The sequence below is a fragment of the Glycine soja genome, chromosome 18 (assembly GCF_004193775.1).
Source record: "Glycine soja cultivar W05 chromosome 18, ASM419377v2, whole genome shotgun sequence".
Taxonomy (NCBI): domain Eukaryota; kingdom Viridiplantae; phylum Streptophyta; class Magnoliopsida; order Fabales; family Fabaceae; genus Glycine; species Glycine soja.
Window position 1 is genome coordinate 48,307,963 of NC_041019.1, and position 18,983 is coordinate 48,326,945.

General features: G+C 34.6%; 1 protein-coding gene and 1 pseudogene across 1 annotated transcript; one reads left to right on the forward strand and one right to left on the reverse strand.

Annotated features, from left to right (window-relative positions):
• Nucleotides 1-6,576: 6,576 nt before the first annotated feature.
• LOC114397359 lies at nucleotides 6,577-10,243 on the reverse strand (annotated as a pseudogene).
• A 4,305-nt stretch (nucleotides 10,244-14,548) lies between these two features.
• On the forward strand, nucleotides 14,549-18,050 carry LOC114394883 (dnaJ protein ERDJ3A-like). The gene is made up of 7 exons (XM_028356556.1): nucleotides 14,549-14,788; nucleotides 15,321-15,376; nucleotides 15,477-15,550; nucleotides 15,734-16,248; nucleotides 16,662-17,000; nucleotides 17,124-17,477; nucleotides 17,561-18,050. The coding sequence occupies exons 1-7, from the start codon at nucleotides 14,687-14,689 to the stop codon at nucleotides 17,852-17,854; spliced, it is 1,734 nt and encodes a 577-aa protein (XP_028212357.1). The 5' UTR covers nucleotides 14,549-14,686; the 3' UTR covers nucleotides 17,855-18,050.
• Nucleotides 18,051-18,983: the final 933 nt, after the last annotated feature.

Below are 18,983 nucleotides of genomic sequence, written 5' to 3' on the forward strand. Positions count from 1 at the left end.
GGATTTGTTAACAGAAATCACATAACGCATGCCAAGAATTGCAAAGTTGGACTTTCTTTAAGCATGCTTATAACGCCTTATTACAAGTGACTTTGTAAGCAAATCACGTGGTGTAAGCATGTATTAACAATCACTTTGTAAGCAGCTACACACATGGTTTTTGGACATCAATTGGACTTGCAACTTTCTATACATCAACACCTAAAAAGACCATTTAGTATTGTAAGCATGCATAAACTCTACCATTTTCTACGATAATATAGCTTTTTTAAGGGATAATTGCCCCTTACCTCTTATTGCACTACAGTGGACAACATATTGCCCACTTGAAATTCGTTCATGACAAAGGTCTTACATGCAATGCAACGCATACAAGAATTCTATAATGACTCGCCTCATCGCTATGATATCACCACTCTAAATCGCAAAAATTTCAATTTTTAAATGAAAATTCCATTAATTTGCTTATGAAAAATGAAAGTAAAATTTTCATGATATACATTCACCAAACAACGCACAATTACTTAAATGAATATATATATATATAGTAACTAAGTACACATCATTCACATAATAGAAAGTAAATTAGTCCATACATATAATTAAATATGTGATTTACATTCTTAATTAAAAAAAAGAATTATAGAACCAGCTACGGAGAAATTGATTAACAAAACACAACTCTCTCCCAAAATATTTCAAATGTCATCACGTCGGCTTGATAGTTCCATAAAAAAATCTCACTTCGCATACTCTATTGTTGTCCTTCTGCTTCCACGAATAAAGGTTCACGATCATCACATGTACCAACCACACGGTACAAAAATTGCAAAGGTGAGTTTATTATAAAAGAAATTAACACAAAAATCAAATAACCATGACTAGCAAGAAAACATTAACAAATACCATAATCATACACAAACATCCATTAGTCCAAAATACACTCAACAAGTACTCATTAGCCGTCCATAATTCCAATCAATCATACTTAGTATGTTGCATGCACCTGACCTCAACCCTCAAATGCAATGTGGTACCATTCATCAGGAAATAGCTTAAGCGTGTCCACATGACACTCTCACTTAGGAAAACTAGGCAGCAAGTGTCGATGTCACTCTGTTGTGCACAGGCAACTCCCCCCCCCCCCCCCCCCCCCGATGGTGATTAGCTTGAGTCTCGAGAGTTTCAAACTGAGTAACATACTCCCAAGTATAAGTATTCCCCCTCGTGAGAAACTACAAGTACTTACTGACAAAGTTTATACTATTTTCATGCAATATGAAGTATGAAACATGGGCACCATCAATGCACTGACCGTGGATAATTAAAGATTTTAAGTCATCCCCGTCCATAGATGCTTAAAACTCTTTAACCACTCTATTTCTCCCACCAGGGATATCCATCATGGTCACTGCACCCCATGTACATCACATCACACATCATTACAATGACATTTTCAAAATCAATAACATTTCATCTCAATGTCATTATCAACATCATTTCATCTCAATGTCATTCTCAACATCAATATCATCTCATCTCAATGTCATTCTCAACATCAACATCTTTTCATCTCAATGACATTATCAACAACAACAACAACAACATCGTCTCATATCAACATAATCATCAATAACAACATCATCTCATATCAATATTATCTTAAACACTAACATCATCTCATATCAATTATTATCAATATCGTCTTCAATAACAACATCATTCTCTATCAACTTTATCATGAACATCAGCATCACCTCATATCAATTAATATCATCAATAACAATATCATCAATAAATCATATTTCGTATATACATACATATATAGTTCATGCCTCAGATGCACACTCCCCAGGTCTTCAGACAACACAAGTCTAATAAAAACAATAATGTCATCTATCAATAACAGATGTATCGCATCCCATTAGTCAAAAATATTGTTTTTCTTGAAAACCAGCTTGCAATAGGGACAAACATACATCCTCATAGTTAGGTTCCTTGACCCCAATTATAGTATCAAAAGCCATAAATTATAATAAACTCCCCTCACTTATCGTGAGCTCCCCGTTAGTTCCTCTTTGTATCGCTCAAAGACCTCTCTCATTCACGTCCGTCAGTCCAAACGCAATGTTTTATATGTCAAATCGAAGGAAATTTAGTATAGATTTCAAAAACAAGGTTAATAAAAATATTCAGGGTCAATTACCCCTGTCAAAATATAAAAGGGTTAAGGGGTGTTTCAGATTCTACTAAAAAGAGACATCATTTTGAAATTCAGATCATGCCAATGTGACCGGGGTTCAGCGAAGGTCATAAAAATAACATCAATTTTATAAAAAGATAATTTTTACAATGTCTCATTTTCAAGGGTTTTTCAAAGGAAGTCTAAAAACATCCTATTACAATACCCAAAACACAAGAGACACTAAAAGAAACTCAAACTAACTAGGAGAAAAGCTTAGAAGTTAAGATTACCTCAGAGAAGCTATGAAAGAAAGGATTGAGAGATTGTTCTCCACTGAATCCTTGAGGTGGATTCTGAGGATTCCTCTCTGATTAAAATGTTCCTCTCGATGTGGTGGTTCGGCGGCAGGCAACGACGGCTCATGGTGGCCATCGGTGGTCGTGGGTGGTGAAGGGGGAGGTTTAGGGCTTGGGTGAACGTTTGGGGAGAAAATGAGTGAAAAATCATTTTTTTTTCACGCTGAATAACGTATTTATAGTCTACAGATCTTGCTTAGCAAACTTGTCTCGCTAAGTGGGAATCCACTTTTGGCGCTAAGTGTTAGTCGTCATTTACGACTAACTTTTGTATAGAAAAGTTTTATAAAATGTTTATCTTTTCCCCAATTTATGGTTCTTAATGTAGGTTTGTACATATTTTTTGGTTTAGTTTAATTTTGTTCAGTAGAAATGCCCAATAGTGTGAATTTAATGTGTTTCAACTTCAATTTCAGGTAAAAAAGGATGAAATTTGTGAAGGCTTGCAGCTGGTGTCTCGCTAAGCAAGACTTGTGTGCTTAGCAAGAATCATGCGCTAAGCGAGACACTCAGCCCGCTTAGCGAGTTGGGAGAATCTGGAGGAGAATTTGAGAAGCATCTACGCGCTCAGTGTGTCATCAGCTCGCTCAGCGAGGTGTTTGTCTCTTCCTGTGCTAAGCGCGCCCAGCTCGCTCAGTGGATATTCACTAACTCGCGCTAAGCGCGAAAATGGCGCTAAGCGAGCCTTCAAGGACAGAAAGCCCTTTTTAAGGCTGAAGTTGGAAAAATCAAGCAAGTCGTCTAGAATTAGGCTAATTCAGAGCGTAGAGAGCAGAACAGAGGCAAAAAACAGAGCAACGAAGCCAAAAAACTCAGTTTTCAAGAGGATCTTAGGTTTAGGAGTAATTTCTAGGTTCCTATAGGTGGAGGAGACATCCCCTCCACTGTGTAATCTGTTATTTTCTTCTGCAACCCTCATCTTGTAGTTGAAAGGTGTTAACTTGTGATGGAAGGCTTAGTATCTCTGTTGGGAAATTCTACTGAAACTTGATGTAAATTCTTAACTATCTATTTAAAGTTGTTTTATGTGTTTATTGCTTCTATCTGCACTTAATTATTGCATGTTTTTTGTCTGATCACCCATTGGTGTGTAAAGTTAGGATTTTTAGCATTGGAAAATGTATTAATCCCTAGAACTGGATAGAGTAGGGATAGATAACTGCATTGCTAGACATAGAGTGCAGGGTTTTAGTTTTTGATATGATGTGATTGTAATGTTGTTGGGTTAGGCTAAGTTTGACGAGACATCCGAGAACGAGATTTAATTAGAATTAGTTCATTCACGCGAGGAACCGGTGTTTGGTATTTTAGTCCTCAGCATAGAACACAAAAATAATTTTAATTAGAGAAAAATCTTTTAATTACATCAAGCGTTCAATAGAAGGACCCAACGTTTTAATCATTTGTTTTCTCTCTCGTTTTGATAAGCGTATTTGTAGTTATTTTAAATTTACAGTATATACATCTTTGGTTTAATTCTATTTACATGGCTTTATATCATTGTCTGCTTGTTGAATGAAACTTCACCGAATGAAACAAGTTCCCTGAGTTCGATACTTGGTTTCTTACCATTTTATTATTACTTTAACAACTCGGTACACTTTCCAATAAAGTTCGGGACTATCCTAGTGTTCGAACCCTAAGCGCAACTTTTCGTGCTTAGTGCAATCCCTCTTGGGTTGGGATTTGTGCGGAGTGTGACAATTCACGCTGAGTGCAATTCACCTTGTGCTAAGCGCGACAATTCACGCTCAGTGCAATTCCCTCTCAGGTTGGAATTGTGCTTAGCGCGCTTCTTGCGCTAAGCGATAATAAAAAACTGTTAATTTGAAAATCCCAACAGTCAAACTGTGGGGACATGTTCTAGGAACCTACAATCAAAATTTGAAGACAATCCAACGGTTAACGAATATAGGATCCCGGTTTTACCGGAATAGGTTTAGGTATAATTTGAAATCTCATAATTTCAACTTAGGTCAATAAAACTCCACATCCACATCAAGCAAATCACACATGACTAATTCACACCATATCTCAACTCATTCAAGTCAATCATATAATCAAGTAATATGATAAATACAATTAAATATCAATTTACAATTATCGAAATTTCAGGGCGTTACAAATTCAACTTAATATAATTTCATCTAGTTAAAGAATCTCAATATGTAGTCAACCTTTTTGGGGATTGATTTTAGTGATGTTATAACTCAAATATTATTAATTTTAGACTCCTAATGTTGACTACAAAGCTTTTTTGGTGCACACTCAAACACAATATGGTCATTGATTTTGTTTTGTTGAGATGTTGTCTTTGTTTGACAAAGAATACAATGAAAGTATGATTTTGTTGCATAATATACAATGAAATCATACTTTCATTGTAATGTTGGGGTGAGGGGAAATAACTATACAACAAAAGTATGATTGCTTTGTATATTGTGTCCAACGAAATCATACTTGTGTTGTAATACAAGATTGTGAAAAAATATATGTAACGAAAATATGATCCCACTGTACACAATGTAGAACGAAATCATACTTCCATTAAACAATTATTTTCCCACCCTAACATTATAAGGAAGTATGATTCTACTATATATTGTAAAAAAAATATACTTTCATGGGAGAAGGTATTTTTAAAAAAAATTAGTCAAAAGCCACCATGTGGGTGGTGCCAATAGCAAATTGGTAGAGATCAAATACTAATGCCCCAAATCTAAATTGATGTCCAAAAATCACGGAGTGTTGCTAGGTGAACCCAGCATTATTACTGGTGCACCCAACATTCTAAAAAAATGGCAAAATTGCCCTTGCTTATTTTTCCTCTTACGGATCAACGTATGGATCAACTTGATCCGTAAGAGGAAAAATAATAATTTATTAATTATACATTTAAAGATATTTAAATATATTTATTTTATAATATAATTTATACATTTAGAGATATTTATTTTATTAATTATAATATAATTAAATATATTTATTTATTTTATTAATTATAATATATTTATAAATATTGATTTATTATAAATAATTAATTTTTTAATATATTTTTTTAGAATAAATTTGTTTAGAAGATGATATTAAAATACTTACTCAGTCCCATTATAATTATTGTTTAAGGTTATTTTATACATATTAATAAAAATCAATAAATAGATAAAAGATAATAATAATTTTATAAAATTAATATTATCATCATTAATTTATTTTTTATATTTATAATTAATCATATCATTAATATTATAAAGAATATAAAAAAATAATTAGTATCATATTAAAAATTAAAATACTAACTACTTTATAATACATTTTTTTACATGATCATTAGTATAATAGGAAAAATAGTAATTATAAGAGAATTTAAAAATATTAGTATGTTATATAAAATAAGGATCTTAGATAACGAATGATGTCCATTTTTTGTTTAATTTATTTTTTTTCTATGAAAATATTAATTTATTTTTTTTCTATGACCTCTACCCATGATATCCATTTTTTGTTTAATTTATTTTTTTCTACACCCTTTTCAACTTCTTTATTTCAATTATATTTAAAGTTATATTTAAAATTACTTTTTATTAGTTGGTAAACTAACTTAACTAGACCATTTATAATAATTTACATATATTATAACTAAGTTAACTAGACCATTTTAATAGCACGCGTGTATATAGACACAAATGGAATACACAATCAATGGAAATAAATAAAACTAACATTATTAATGAAAATAAATAAAACCAACAATACTCATGAAATGGGTTCATGTACAATATTTGTATATACATGGAATATCAATATAAAATATGTAAATAAACTACGTCTGATCTGTGCGCCGCATGCGTCTAGACCTAACATATACTAGACGGTCCTGTGTCACACACCTGGCCAAATGGAATACACAATCAATGGAAATAAATAAAACTAACATTATTAATGAAAATAAATAAAACCAACAATACTCATGAAATGGGTTCATGTACAATATTTGTATATACATGGAATATCAATATAAAATATGTAAATAAACTACGCCTGATCTGTGCGCCGCCTACGTCTAGACCTAACATATACTAGACGGTCATGTGTCACACACCTGGCCAACCTGAGGCATTCTTCGATCACCTCATGTGTCGATGAGCCTGGCGTGACCACCCCTAGACTCAGATGGCGCTCCAACCTCTCAGCAATGTCATCATAAACTTCCTGTTACATACAAAACAAACAGATTACACAAATTATTATGCAAATATTGAGGTAAATGACGTAAATTATTAGTATTACTTACCACTGCATGTCTAGGCTCCTCCACAGATGTGGACGATGCTCCTGGCTTTGGCACATGAGGGATATCCGTCTGCAGGGCCTGAGGGACGATTCGGGGCTGCGGGGTGTGACCATGAGGCAGAGGATCTGATGCATGACCTGGTGTCATGAAAGGATGCAAGATGCGAAAGAACCAGTCCATGTAGTCATTGGCACACTGACCTGACACAGCGCACACCTCATGTAGAAGCAAGCTTCATGATGAATCAAGATTGATTCAAGGAGTTTTGATAATAACAAAGATGATGACAAAAAACTCAAAAGTCAAGAACACTTCATGTTAACAAAGATGATGACTTCAAGAATCAAAGAATGAGTTCAAGATTGAATCAAGAACACTTCAAGGTTCAAGAGGAAATTTGATTTCAAGAATCAAGAATCAAGTTTCAAGATTCAAGTTCCAAGAATCAAGATCAAGATTCAAGACTCAAGATTAAAGAATCAAGAGAAGACTCAATCAAGATAAGTATTAAAAGTTTTTTCAAAAACTGAGTAGCACATGAATTTTTCTCAAAACCTTTTACCAAAGAGTTTTTACTCTCTGGTAATCGATTACCAGATTATTGTAATCGATTACCAGTAGCAAAATGGTTTTCAAAAGGCTTTCAACTGAATTTACAACGTTCCAATTGATTTCAAAATGTTGTAATCGATTACAATGATTTGGTAATCGATTACCAGTGTGTTTGAATGTTAAAATTCAAATTCAATTGTGAAGAGTCACATCCTTTCACAAAAATGCTTTGTGTAATTGATTACAATGATTTGGTAATCGATTACCAGTGATAAGTTTTGAATAAAAATCAAAAGATGTAACTCTTCCAATGGTTTTCAAGTTTTTCTAAAAGTTATAACTCTTCTAATGGTTTTCTTGACCAGACATGAAGAGTCTATAAAAGCAAGACCTTGATTTGCATTTCAATATCTTGAACATCCTTTAAAATTTTTCCCAATTGATTTCTGAATCTCTTTGAACTCCTTCTTCTTCTCCTTTTATCAAAAGCCTTCAAAAGTTTTCTGGTTTTCCAAACCTTGAAAACAAAACTTGTGCTATTCATCTTTTTCATTCCCTTCTCTCTTTGCCAAAAAGAATTTGCCAAGGACTAACCGCCTGAATTCTTTTGTGTCTTCCTTCTCCCTTGTCAAAGAATTCAAAACGACATAGTCTAAGAATTCAAAGCGCCTGAGAATTCTTTTGTTTGCTCCTTCACAAAGTTTCGAAGGACTAACTACCTGAGAACTTTGTCTTAACACATTGGAGGGTACATCCTTTGTGGTACAAGTAGAGGGTACATCTATTTGGGTTTGACTGAGAACAAGAGAGGGTACATCTCTTGTAGATCAGTTATAGTGGAGGGTACATCCACTAGGTTGTTCAAAGAGAACAAGGGAGGGTACATCCCTTGTGGATCTTTGCTTGTAAAAGGATTTTTACAAGGTTGAAAAGAAATCTCAAGGACCGTAGGTTGCTTAGGGACTGGATGTAGGCACGGGTTGTTGCCGAACCAATATAAAAACTCTTGTGTGTTTGTCTCCTTCTTCCTTACTCTTTTAATTTCCGTTGTGCACTTTAATTCCCGCTTTTACTTTTGGTTAAGTTTCTTTTCTATCCTTTATTTACTTAACAACACAGTAAAAGCCTTAGAAGAGTAAATTTTTAATTAGTAAAGGTTTAGGAATAATTAATTCAACCCCCATTTCTTAATTATTCTGAGGTCACTTGATCCAAAACCTCACCTGCTGGAACGATATGATCCGAGTAGTGCGTCCACCTGTCGTGTATATCATCATACGACACCCATGAATGGACAGGAGGAGCAGGAATGGTTTGCGTGTATCCAAACTGCCGCACAACCTTCTCTGGTCGGTAATAAACAGCAACAGGCCCCCAACGCAAAAGACCAGAATAACATGATTTGACATGGAAGTCCCGAACCGATCGGTGCTCCCCATACGGGATCCAACAGACATCCGGAATCCGGAGTCGGTCCAGGCACTCCCTGTACACCGGTGTACGTATGCTCTTCACGGTCTTCTTCGTCGCAATCAACTTGCACGCACGCGGGGAAGCCTCGTCGTATTCCTGATCAGCAGTGGAGTCCGCGACTGACAAAAAGTGCTCGTGAATCCAGCACTACAAATGTAACATCATAATGATAAACATTAATAAAGAAAGTCTAACAAAATTTTAAGTTGAACATTGTTGAACCTGAACGAATGAAAAAAATATTTGTTACCTACAGCAGTGTGATGTAATTGCCAAGCTGTCGGCTGTGGCTGATAGATGCATCGTTCAGCTGGTCGTACATATGCACCAGAGCAGCCACTCCCCAGGCATACCTCTCCGTCATACTGAGGTCACGAAGGGCCTCCAAGTACACAACATGAACATTGGTTGCACTTTTGTTAGCAAACAGAGTGCAACCCAGAAGATGAAGAAGATATGTGCGAGCCGCAGCTGTCCAATGACCTGTCTAGCATCAGCGCAAGTATATGTCACGTACCCATTGCAGGCGTACGTACGGTCCACGACACTGGGTTGTCTCAGCCCTGGCAGACTCTGTAGAGGCCATCAATAAGTTCGCCAGCATTTGAACCGCATCGTCCACGTGTAAGGGCTGAAAGGCATGCAAGTCGCCAACCACAAGCAAGTGGAGAAGCGAGGAGACGTCGTCCAGCGTGATCGTGAGCTCTCCCACCGGGAGATGGAAACTAGACGTCTCCCGGTGCCACCGCTCCACAAACGAAGACAAAAGTCCCCGATCATCCGTGTCTACCGAACACATGATCAGAGGACTTAGTCCTGTCCCAACAATGAGTCCCTCAATGGCAGGGACAGGCCTGCCTAAACTATGGACCTTCCTCCCGTGAGAGGATAACTTCAACTCAGGACGTTCCTGAATTGAAGTATAAAGGAACACAAAATTCGTTAAAATCATCATTTAAAGGAAAACTAATTTCAATCATAAAGTATAATTTACAAGTAACTAAAAATAAATATTATAAATACCTCTCCCGTCCATACGCTGTAAGCAACGTGATCTGCATACTGGGTCAACACGGATGGGTCGCTCAGACCACCCGGAAATCCCTCATGCTCATCCTCAGCAGCCTTCGCGCCTGTGTCCGTAGGAATGTTTGTCACAATGTCCTCAGAATCAGCTGGTGCCATCGGGTCATCCGGAAATACATCAGCCTCAACATTCGGCGTAGGGACCACTGGCTCATCGTGCGCCGCAGTCACAGCGACTCGTTGCCTCCGTGCGGATGCAGTAGGCCATCGATGTTGTGGAGCATCATCGAAATCATCACGATCTCCTCTGCCAGTAACGTGACCTAAGACACGACCTAATCCTTTGGTCCTAACCATGATCTGCAAATGAGTACCGCAAATTTAATCACTGATTTCATTCACCCAAATTTCATTGGTCTAATGCAAATTTCATTGACTGAAAGTCACGCAAGCTGTCAGGCTTTCATTGATTGTAGGACATGTATGTCAAGAAAAGCTACACATGTTAGGCTTTTATCGGGTTAGTTTTTATTCAGTACACTATATGATTGAATGGAAATTGATTATGGATCCTAATATTATTGATATTAGATGAACAAAGCAACCATTATTGAGGATGCCATCACCTACATTGAACCCCGACAAAATATTATGCAGAGTCTCAGCTATGAGCTTCATGAAATGGAAGCAACATCAAAGGAAATAAAGCCAAAGAAAGAAGAAATCAAAAATTGGTTTAACTTCTACTCATGATTTACTCATGATTTTAGGATACAAAAAGAGAAAAATATTGGTTTCATTTAGTAAGAGAATTATAATTAGGGATGAAGAAGTATCTTTTAAATTTTTAGACCACATATATATTTAGTAAGAGAATTATAATTAGTAAGAGAATTTTTAGACCACATTCATTTTGAGAGTCTCAACAAAGCTGAGTCATTTTCAATCCATGAATTAAAACTAAAGATAGAACCACATCATGATAGACACCAAATGAAGCCAAATAAAACAAGTTTGGCCCCAAAAGAATGGCAAAAACAAATGGGTGAGAAAAGTTTAGAGAGAGTGAATGGATAGTGAATGGCAAAAAACACCTTCTTAATTCTGCTTCGAGAATCAAGTTTGGCCCCAAAAGCTATCCCCGACTAGTCATTTTACCATATGATAATCGAAATAAAACAAATGGGTGAGAAAAGTTTAGAGAGAGGGAATTTATCTTGTTCTAATGAGAGGACATGTCTTGAGCATAAGCTAAAACTTATCAATTCAAAATGTGTGTCATTTTAATGTCATAAGCATTGGCTAAAACTTATTAAAAGAAATTCATCCTTAATTTAAGTGGAGTACTTCAATTCAAATAACAGTGAATGTTTTCTTTTTACTTCTTTAATTTGTACACTTTGATAGTGTTAGTTTTGAGTATACATATGCACACTATATGCATTTAGAGAAACATGGGAAGACGTCTTGTAATTCGATGATGGACATAAAAGTTTAGATGAAATTTGGTCCTGTAACTGTTTTTTTGTGTGTTTGTGCCTAGAATATTTCTCTTTGAAAGTTAAAGAATAATCCCTTAGGTATGTATATCTGTTTATAAAACTTTATCTCTAAATGTTTTCTATGTACACGAATTGATTGTCCTTATAGCATTCTATCTACAAATAATCCACATTGACCAATATGTTTTTGTTGACCAGTTCTATAAAAAGCTAATAATGCTAGTCCTAAATATGTTATGAACGTTGAAATTGAAGTTAGTAGTGTGACCACCGGATGTTGGGCTGCTTTTTGAAGCAACTACCATCAATTTTTCAAGAATGAAATGATTGCAGGCCTTTGAGCTTTAGAGGGAGCAAAAGAAATTCATAGGCTTTAGGCAGGTGAGTTAGGTGAAGCAATGATTTCCCATTTTCCTTTTTCTCTCAAGGATCAACTATTGATCAAGTTTTAGGGATTTGTCATAATCATGTTACTTTTGAACTTAATTTGCTGAGGTTGTCTAGGTGTTTGAATCAGTTTTTTGATACCACATTCAGTTCTAAGTGGCAATTACATAAAAGGCAATTACATATTCGCATTAAATCAAATTGAAATAGTAGATATTCTCCAAAATGACACTATTTATCAAATATTTAGCATACATTCAGAGGTGATCCTAATAACCAAAATTCCTAATTTCAAAAAAAGCTCACAATGTATCAAATATTTGGCAATTTTTCAATTAAAATGAAGCTGTGAGTTTTACGGATTAGGTGATCCGTAAAGTATGTTGAGTAGTTTACGGATCAAGTGATCCGTAAGCATTTTTCGGATCAACTTGATCCGGAACATGCTTACGGATCAGGTGATTCGTAAAGCGCACAATAACTTTCCGATAGCGGTTTACGCCATCGTCGGCAACAATGGTGGAAAAAACAAAAGGTTCACGATGCTTACCTCGACTGTGGACGGTCACGAAGCTCCCTCGACGGTGGATGGCGAAGAAGAAGCAAAAACGCGAAGAAGAAGCACCACGACACCTTCCTCCTAATCACGACAACAATGGCAGCAATGGCTTGGGAGGTTCACTTGGGAGGCGAAGAAGAAAAAGAAGAATGAAGAAGATGCAGAAACTCGAAGAAGAAGCAGAAGAATGAAGAAGCAGAACAGTTCGAGGAAGAAGAAGCAAAATCGCGGCGCGGGAGAGAGAGGCGAGAGTTATTTTTTTTAAAATACTAAGGGGCTAAAAGACCTTTTCACAACAATTGTTGGGTGCACCAACAAAACTGCTGGGTGCACCTAGCAGCACTCAAAATCATGTGCTGATCAGCGGGTTATACGCGTGGTCGTGAGTCCAAGTCCAAATGCCCAACTTCTAATCTAAATTGGGTAAATAAATAAATTGTTTAGAGAAGCTACGAGTTATTCATAAATTAGTTTTTAAAAGATGAAAAATTTAAAATTATTCTCTAAATTTGAAAAAATTAGGATAAATCGTAAATAATTTAATGACAAATTGATTTTTAAATTATGCAACTTAATGTCAAATTGATCCTTAAAAAATAAAAATTATTGTCAAATTAATCTTTAAATATTATAACTTAATAACATAATGATCTCATAAATTTAATAACAAGATTAATTTGTCACATTTTTTTCACATTTAAAAATTAAATTTATATTTTTCTCATCTTTCAAGAAATAATTTATCACTATATCACACTTTTAGAGTGGAATTTTACTATATATCCCACCTAATTTTGAAGAAGATGTTTTAGAAATAAGATTTTTCTTTCTTGTTGTCTTTTTCGATACAGTAGGAATAAGATTTCTAAGATTTTTTCCCATATATACAACAATTTTTTTTTTTACCAAAATATACAATTTCTTCCATTATTTACACCAATATACATGTTTATTGTTCATAGCGTAAATTCGAGTTGAGGGACCCAAATTTATAATATGATTTTGAAAAAAAAAATTGTGTTTTTACGTTGAGAATTCGGGTCCCCAACTTGAAATCTCAAAGTGTTTTTTCATTTTTTAAAAAAATTTTGAAATAAAATAATTTTTAAAAATATTTTTTTAGAAATATATATAAATAAAGAAAATTAATAAAATTAGAGAAGATTATAATATAATTTTTTAGTTAAATTTATGTGTTTCGACAATTTTGTTTTGTTGTATACGTTATTAAAAAATGAAAAAAATAGTTAGTAGTATTAAAACAAATTAAAAAACACATGAATAAATAATTGATACATTTTTATTATATAATACACATAAAATTAAATCGTATAGTGACTGAGATGATAGACGGAAATAACGAAACATACTGAAAAAAAATATTTGCAATGTAGATTACTTGCAATATGTTAGTCCAGTATTGGATTATGTATCAATTGTCTACAAAATTATGATTAATGACCATCATATGAAGGAGCATAATTATATGTTAATCTAGTCATGAGGAGAAACAAAGAAGGTCGATCAAAATCTACAAGAATATGAACTAATGTGAATAAGAAAGAAAGAGATCAACCAAAATGGTGTTAGGTGCCTCACCGTTCCAAAAGTTCAAATCAAGCAAATTTTTTTTTATTATCAATGTATTTTATTTTACATCATTCATAAATTAATAAAAAATTATTCAATTGTACAATTTTTAACTAATATATATCTTTAAAACTAATTTACATGGTAATATTTTAAACTAATTTTGTTTGACTTCATTATCTTTTCTAATTTTATTAATTTCATTTATTTATACATTTTTAAAAAATATTTTTATCAAAATTTAAAAAAAAATAAAAAAGCACGTTGAGAGTCCAGGTTGAGACGATCCAAATTCTCAACGCAAAAATGTAAAATTTTGTCAAGATTACAGGATAAATTTAGGTTCCCGAATTTACACTTTAAATAACAAATATATATATATATATATATATATATATATATATATATATATATATATATATTGGTGTTGTAAATAATGAAGGAATTGTATGTTAGTGATAATTTTTTTTTGTTGTATATATGGGGAAAAAAAATCAGATTTCTGATGGTGATATCCGTACGTAGATGACATACCAAATCAGAAATTCTGAAATGTGATTGGCCAACATGCGTGGTAACACATTATAGTGCCACGTCTACTTAACGTCCTTAACATGGAAGCATCTGGACTCTCTCCCGCGAACTCTGTTTCACACAAATATAAAAGCGTCATTCCGTCACCCTCACGGTTATCTCCGATAAACTAACAACGTCCCTATTTCCGGTTTCAAATTCCCTCCGGCGACACATTCGGATTCCAATATGAGGACCCGTTTATCCTCGACTTGGGTCATCTTCGTGGCCTCGTTCTGTTTCCTCGCAAGCTTCGAATTATTGCAAGCCAAAACCATCGACCCCTACAAGGTTTGAAAACTTTCATCTTTTTTTCTTTCTTTCTAGTTTAGTGGAATTTGGTGTGGGGTTTGGGAATTTGTGGTGGAAAACGTGGTAAGGTGTTAAATTTGTGTGATTTCAAATAGATTGATTGGTGGGTTTAGGTTAGTTGCATTGCATTAGCATTACATTCTTGGGAATTTGCTACCCAGCTTAATTTTTGGTTGCTATACTGAATGCTCATTTTGGGTTCAATGTGAAATTAGGGTTTTGGCCAAACTGATTTTTGCTTTTGTTTATCACATCACCAAAGTTTGGTTTTTTCCTTTCTTGGCTTGATAGTATCTAGCAATGTGTTGTGTGTTTAAGTTGAAGAATATTCATTTGTGAGTTTTTGTCTTTAATTGTATCGTAAGTTGGAGCCTGAATGAGAAAAGGGTGTGTCATTTATCTGTTTCAAGCTGTCACTGATCAATAATCAAGATGGAGAAAGAAAAGGGGATTTTTTTTTCTCTATGTATTTATTTGCATGAACTGATTGTTCGTGGTTCAATTTTATCAGGTTCTTGGGGTTGATAAAAATGCAAGTCAGCGGGAAATTCAGAAGGCTTTTCACAAGTATGTATACTTGGAATTCTTGTTTGTCACACTTTATCATGTAGATGCAGTTTGATAACTGATTTTTCTTTATTGACTTTGCTCATATTTATTTTTTCAGGCTATCTCTTCAGTATCACCCTGACAAGAACAAAGCCAAGGGTGCACAAGAGAAGTTTTCTCAGATCAATAATGGTATATAAAGTTTCTCTCTCTCACTAACATACATATGGTGCATACACATGAACTTATATTTACCGGAATAAAGAGTTGATATAGTAATCAGTTATATAAGTAGTGACATGCTGTTTTTGTGCTTGCTTTCTACCTTTACCTTGTTTGAGGATATTTATGTGTGCCTTTCCTTTCTTTCAACAGCATATGAACTTTTATCCGATGAAGAGAAGAGAAAGAATTATGATTTGTATGGAGATGAGAAAGGAAACCCTGGATTTCAAGGTGGCCATCCTGGAGGTCAGGATGGATATACTTATTTTACAGGGGGTGGTCCTGGACAAAGCCATTTTAACTTCAAACCAGGGGGGGGCTGGCAGGGTATGGGTGGTCAGGGAGGATCTAAGTCATTCTCCTTTTCTTTTGGCAGCTCGGGCAATTCCAATCCTTTTGGATTTGGCTTGGATGATCTTTTTGGCAGTTTTTTCGGTGGTGGAGGTGGTGGGAGTCAGTTTGGTGGTTTTGGCAGTTCAGCCAAGTCTGGGTCCAAGAGTTCTGCCAAAAGTCTTAGAGCTGTAAATTCACAGATTTACAAGAAAGAAATAGAAAATGCAGGAATGACTTGGCTTTTGTTATCTTATATACCCTCATCGAAGGGGATCCAATACTTTGAATCCACTATAGAGGAGGTTGCCAGTTCATTGCAGGGAGCTTTGAAGGTTCTTACTTAATTTCTTAATTGGCTTAAATTTATTAATGTGAATAAATTTGGTTTTAGTTCTTTATTTTTGTTGTTGATGTTCTTAATAAATTTTTAAAATTTTGAAAATGGTCCTTAGCACCACTTAGTGCTGACATGACATGTTTAGATGCATGTTGTGCCAATAGCCATTTTGAGATGACATATTGACATATTTAAATGTAGTTAATGTCATCAATAACTGGTGCTAGAGTATTTTAAAAAAAAAATTGATGGGAACGGCAACAGACAAACGAAAACCTTTTGGAGAACTAAAATCAAATTTAGCAATATTTACATGAATTAAATTCATATTTTATCCTATTCTAATTCATTCATTTTCATTGATTGTTTTGGAGTAGGCATGGCTTATATCTCTCTTTTGTGTGACAGGTTGGAAGCATAAACTGTGAAAAGGAAGTCTCATTCTGTAAGGAGCTTGGCATATATCCACGGAGAGCTCCTAGGCTTTTTGTTTTTTCTTATAAGGAGAATGAAAAAGGTTCTTTGGTGGAGTACAGTGGAGACTTGGATGCTAAGAATTTGAAGGCTTTCTGTCAAGAACACTTGCCAAGGTTTTCAAAACGAACCGACTTGAATCATCTTGATCAATTCAGCACTACTGGAAAGTTGCCTAGGGTGCTGCTTCTTTCCACCAAGAAGGACACTCCTGTAATTTGGCGTGTCCTTAGTGGCTTGTATCACAAACGCATTACTTTCAGTGATGCAGAGGTATGTAAAAGCTGGATGTGAAACACATTTTTCTCTGTTAATTTCTTTCTTTGGACCTATAAGGAAAGTTTTATGCTTTGTTTTAAAGGGTAAGATTTAATGTATATCTTGAATGATTTGTAGGTTCATGATGTTGCTGATCCTAGAGTGAAAACACTAGAAGTTGATGCACTTCCAGCTATAGTAGGTTGGCTACCAAATGGAGAAAAGCGTATCCTGAAAACTGGGATATCTGTGAAAGATTTAAAATCTGCAGTTCTTGATCTTAGTAACATACTTGATAGTTTTGAAAAAGTAAGTAAAAAGGAATCATCAGGTCAGGCCAAGAAGGCACAAACTGACTCAGACGAGGGACGCATACCATTACTTTCTAAATCAAACTTTGAGGCTCTATGTGGTGAGAAAACTCCAGTCTGCATAATTGGTGCCTTCAGATCTTCTAAAGCTAGAGAAAAGCTAGAATCAATCCTCTCTTTGGTAAGTGTACATTTCATTCACTTACTAGTTTAATGGGGTCATGTAAATTTTTTCTCAAAGGCTGCACTGTGCAAATTTTTCAGGTCTCTCAAAAATCTTTGTCAAGACGACCAAGTCAGGGATCCAGCAGCTCTAGGGACTCCATTTTCTATGTTCTCTTAGATGCTGCGAAGCAAAAATCATTTCTAAAGGCATTTGACAAAACAGATTATAAATCATCAAATAATTTGTTGATTGCCTACAAACCTCGGAGAGGGAAGTATAGTGTATTTATGGGCGAAATGACAATAGAGGAGGCAGAGAAGTTCATTAGCTCCGTTCTCAGTGGAGATGTACCCTTCAGAGAAACAAGTAGGAAGCCTGTACTAGAGTATTAGATCATAAAATTGGGTTTTGCACTGTTTTGGATGCATGCTCATGTACATAGTCAAAGAGATCATAAAATTGGGTTTTGCACTGTTTTGGATGCATGCTCATGTACATAGTCAAAGAGATATATAAAATATTTTGTTTTGTATACTATCAAGAGTGCAAAGGATCTAATTAAGATAACAGCACATAGGATATTATTGATCCATGCTTATTCCTCAAGGATGCTTTATCAAGCTTTTACTGTCATTGTGAATTCTGCATTGGTGGTATATTTGGTTTAGGAAGGAAAGTGAAAGAAAAAAAAAGAAGACAATAAGATGATTATGTAGCTTTTTTGGTAAGAAAGAAACTGAAAAGAGAAAAAAGAATATGTATCTAAAATGATATAATGGCTTAAATAAAAAAGAGATAAATATTGGTGTTTTTGTCTTCATACATAAAAAAATGTCATTTGCTGTTTGACTATATATGGGTCGTGTATTCGTATCATAATGTGTCTCCACCTTCTCCTCCTCCTCCCAAGTGAATGACTTTTCAAATAAAATAAAAGGGATATTGTCGTCCTAACCTTCATGTGGTAGTTTTATTCATATTTGCTACTATGTGGGAATTGCTGCGATTATTGTTTAATTAGATTGATTGCTAGTTTTTTCCGATTTTTTTTCTTAATTCATTTTATCAGTCGAATGAGAGAATGTAGACTGGGATGAGTAATAGACAGTGGCATTGGAAAGGGCAGAAAGCCTGTTGAACTTATGTTAGTGGCACCGTGACAGAGCGCAGTCTGCACTTTACAAAAAAGAGCTGCCCCTGTGCCACATAAAAGAGGAGTTTGAGTTATTTGCAATTAAAAAATGTAAAATAATATTACATAACTTTTTTAATATTTTTTTTATCCGCAAATGTTAGTGGTTAGAACTTTTTTTCCTCTCATTGTCTCTTCTTTACTAGAACAATCTTATATTTTCATTTTTCTTTTAATTTATGTTGAATTTTTTTGACTGAAATATATTTATCGTTCTTAGGTAAAATTTGTTTTTAGTCTTTACAACAAAAATTGTCTATTTTTTATTTTGTAAAATTAAAATGTGATTTTTGATCCTAAAGTTAGGTTTGGACAACCTATCCAAAAGG

Excerpts from the sequence above, each read along its gene's own strand:
- LOC114394883 (XM_028356556.1), top strand. The coding sequence starts at position 14,687 with ATGAGGACCCGTTTATCCTCGACTTGGGTCATCTTCGTGGCCTCGTTC. Across the intron at positions 15,377-15,476 it reads ATTCAGAAGGCTTTTCACAA|GCTATCTCTTCAGTATCACC; the intron begins GTATGTATACTT and ends TTATTTTTTCAG. Across the intron at positions 16,249-16,661 it reads CATTGCAGGGAGCTTTGAAG|GTTGGAAGCATAAACTGTGA; the intron begins GTTCTTACTTAA and ends TTTGTGTGACAG.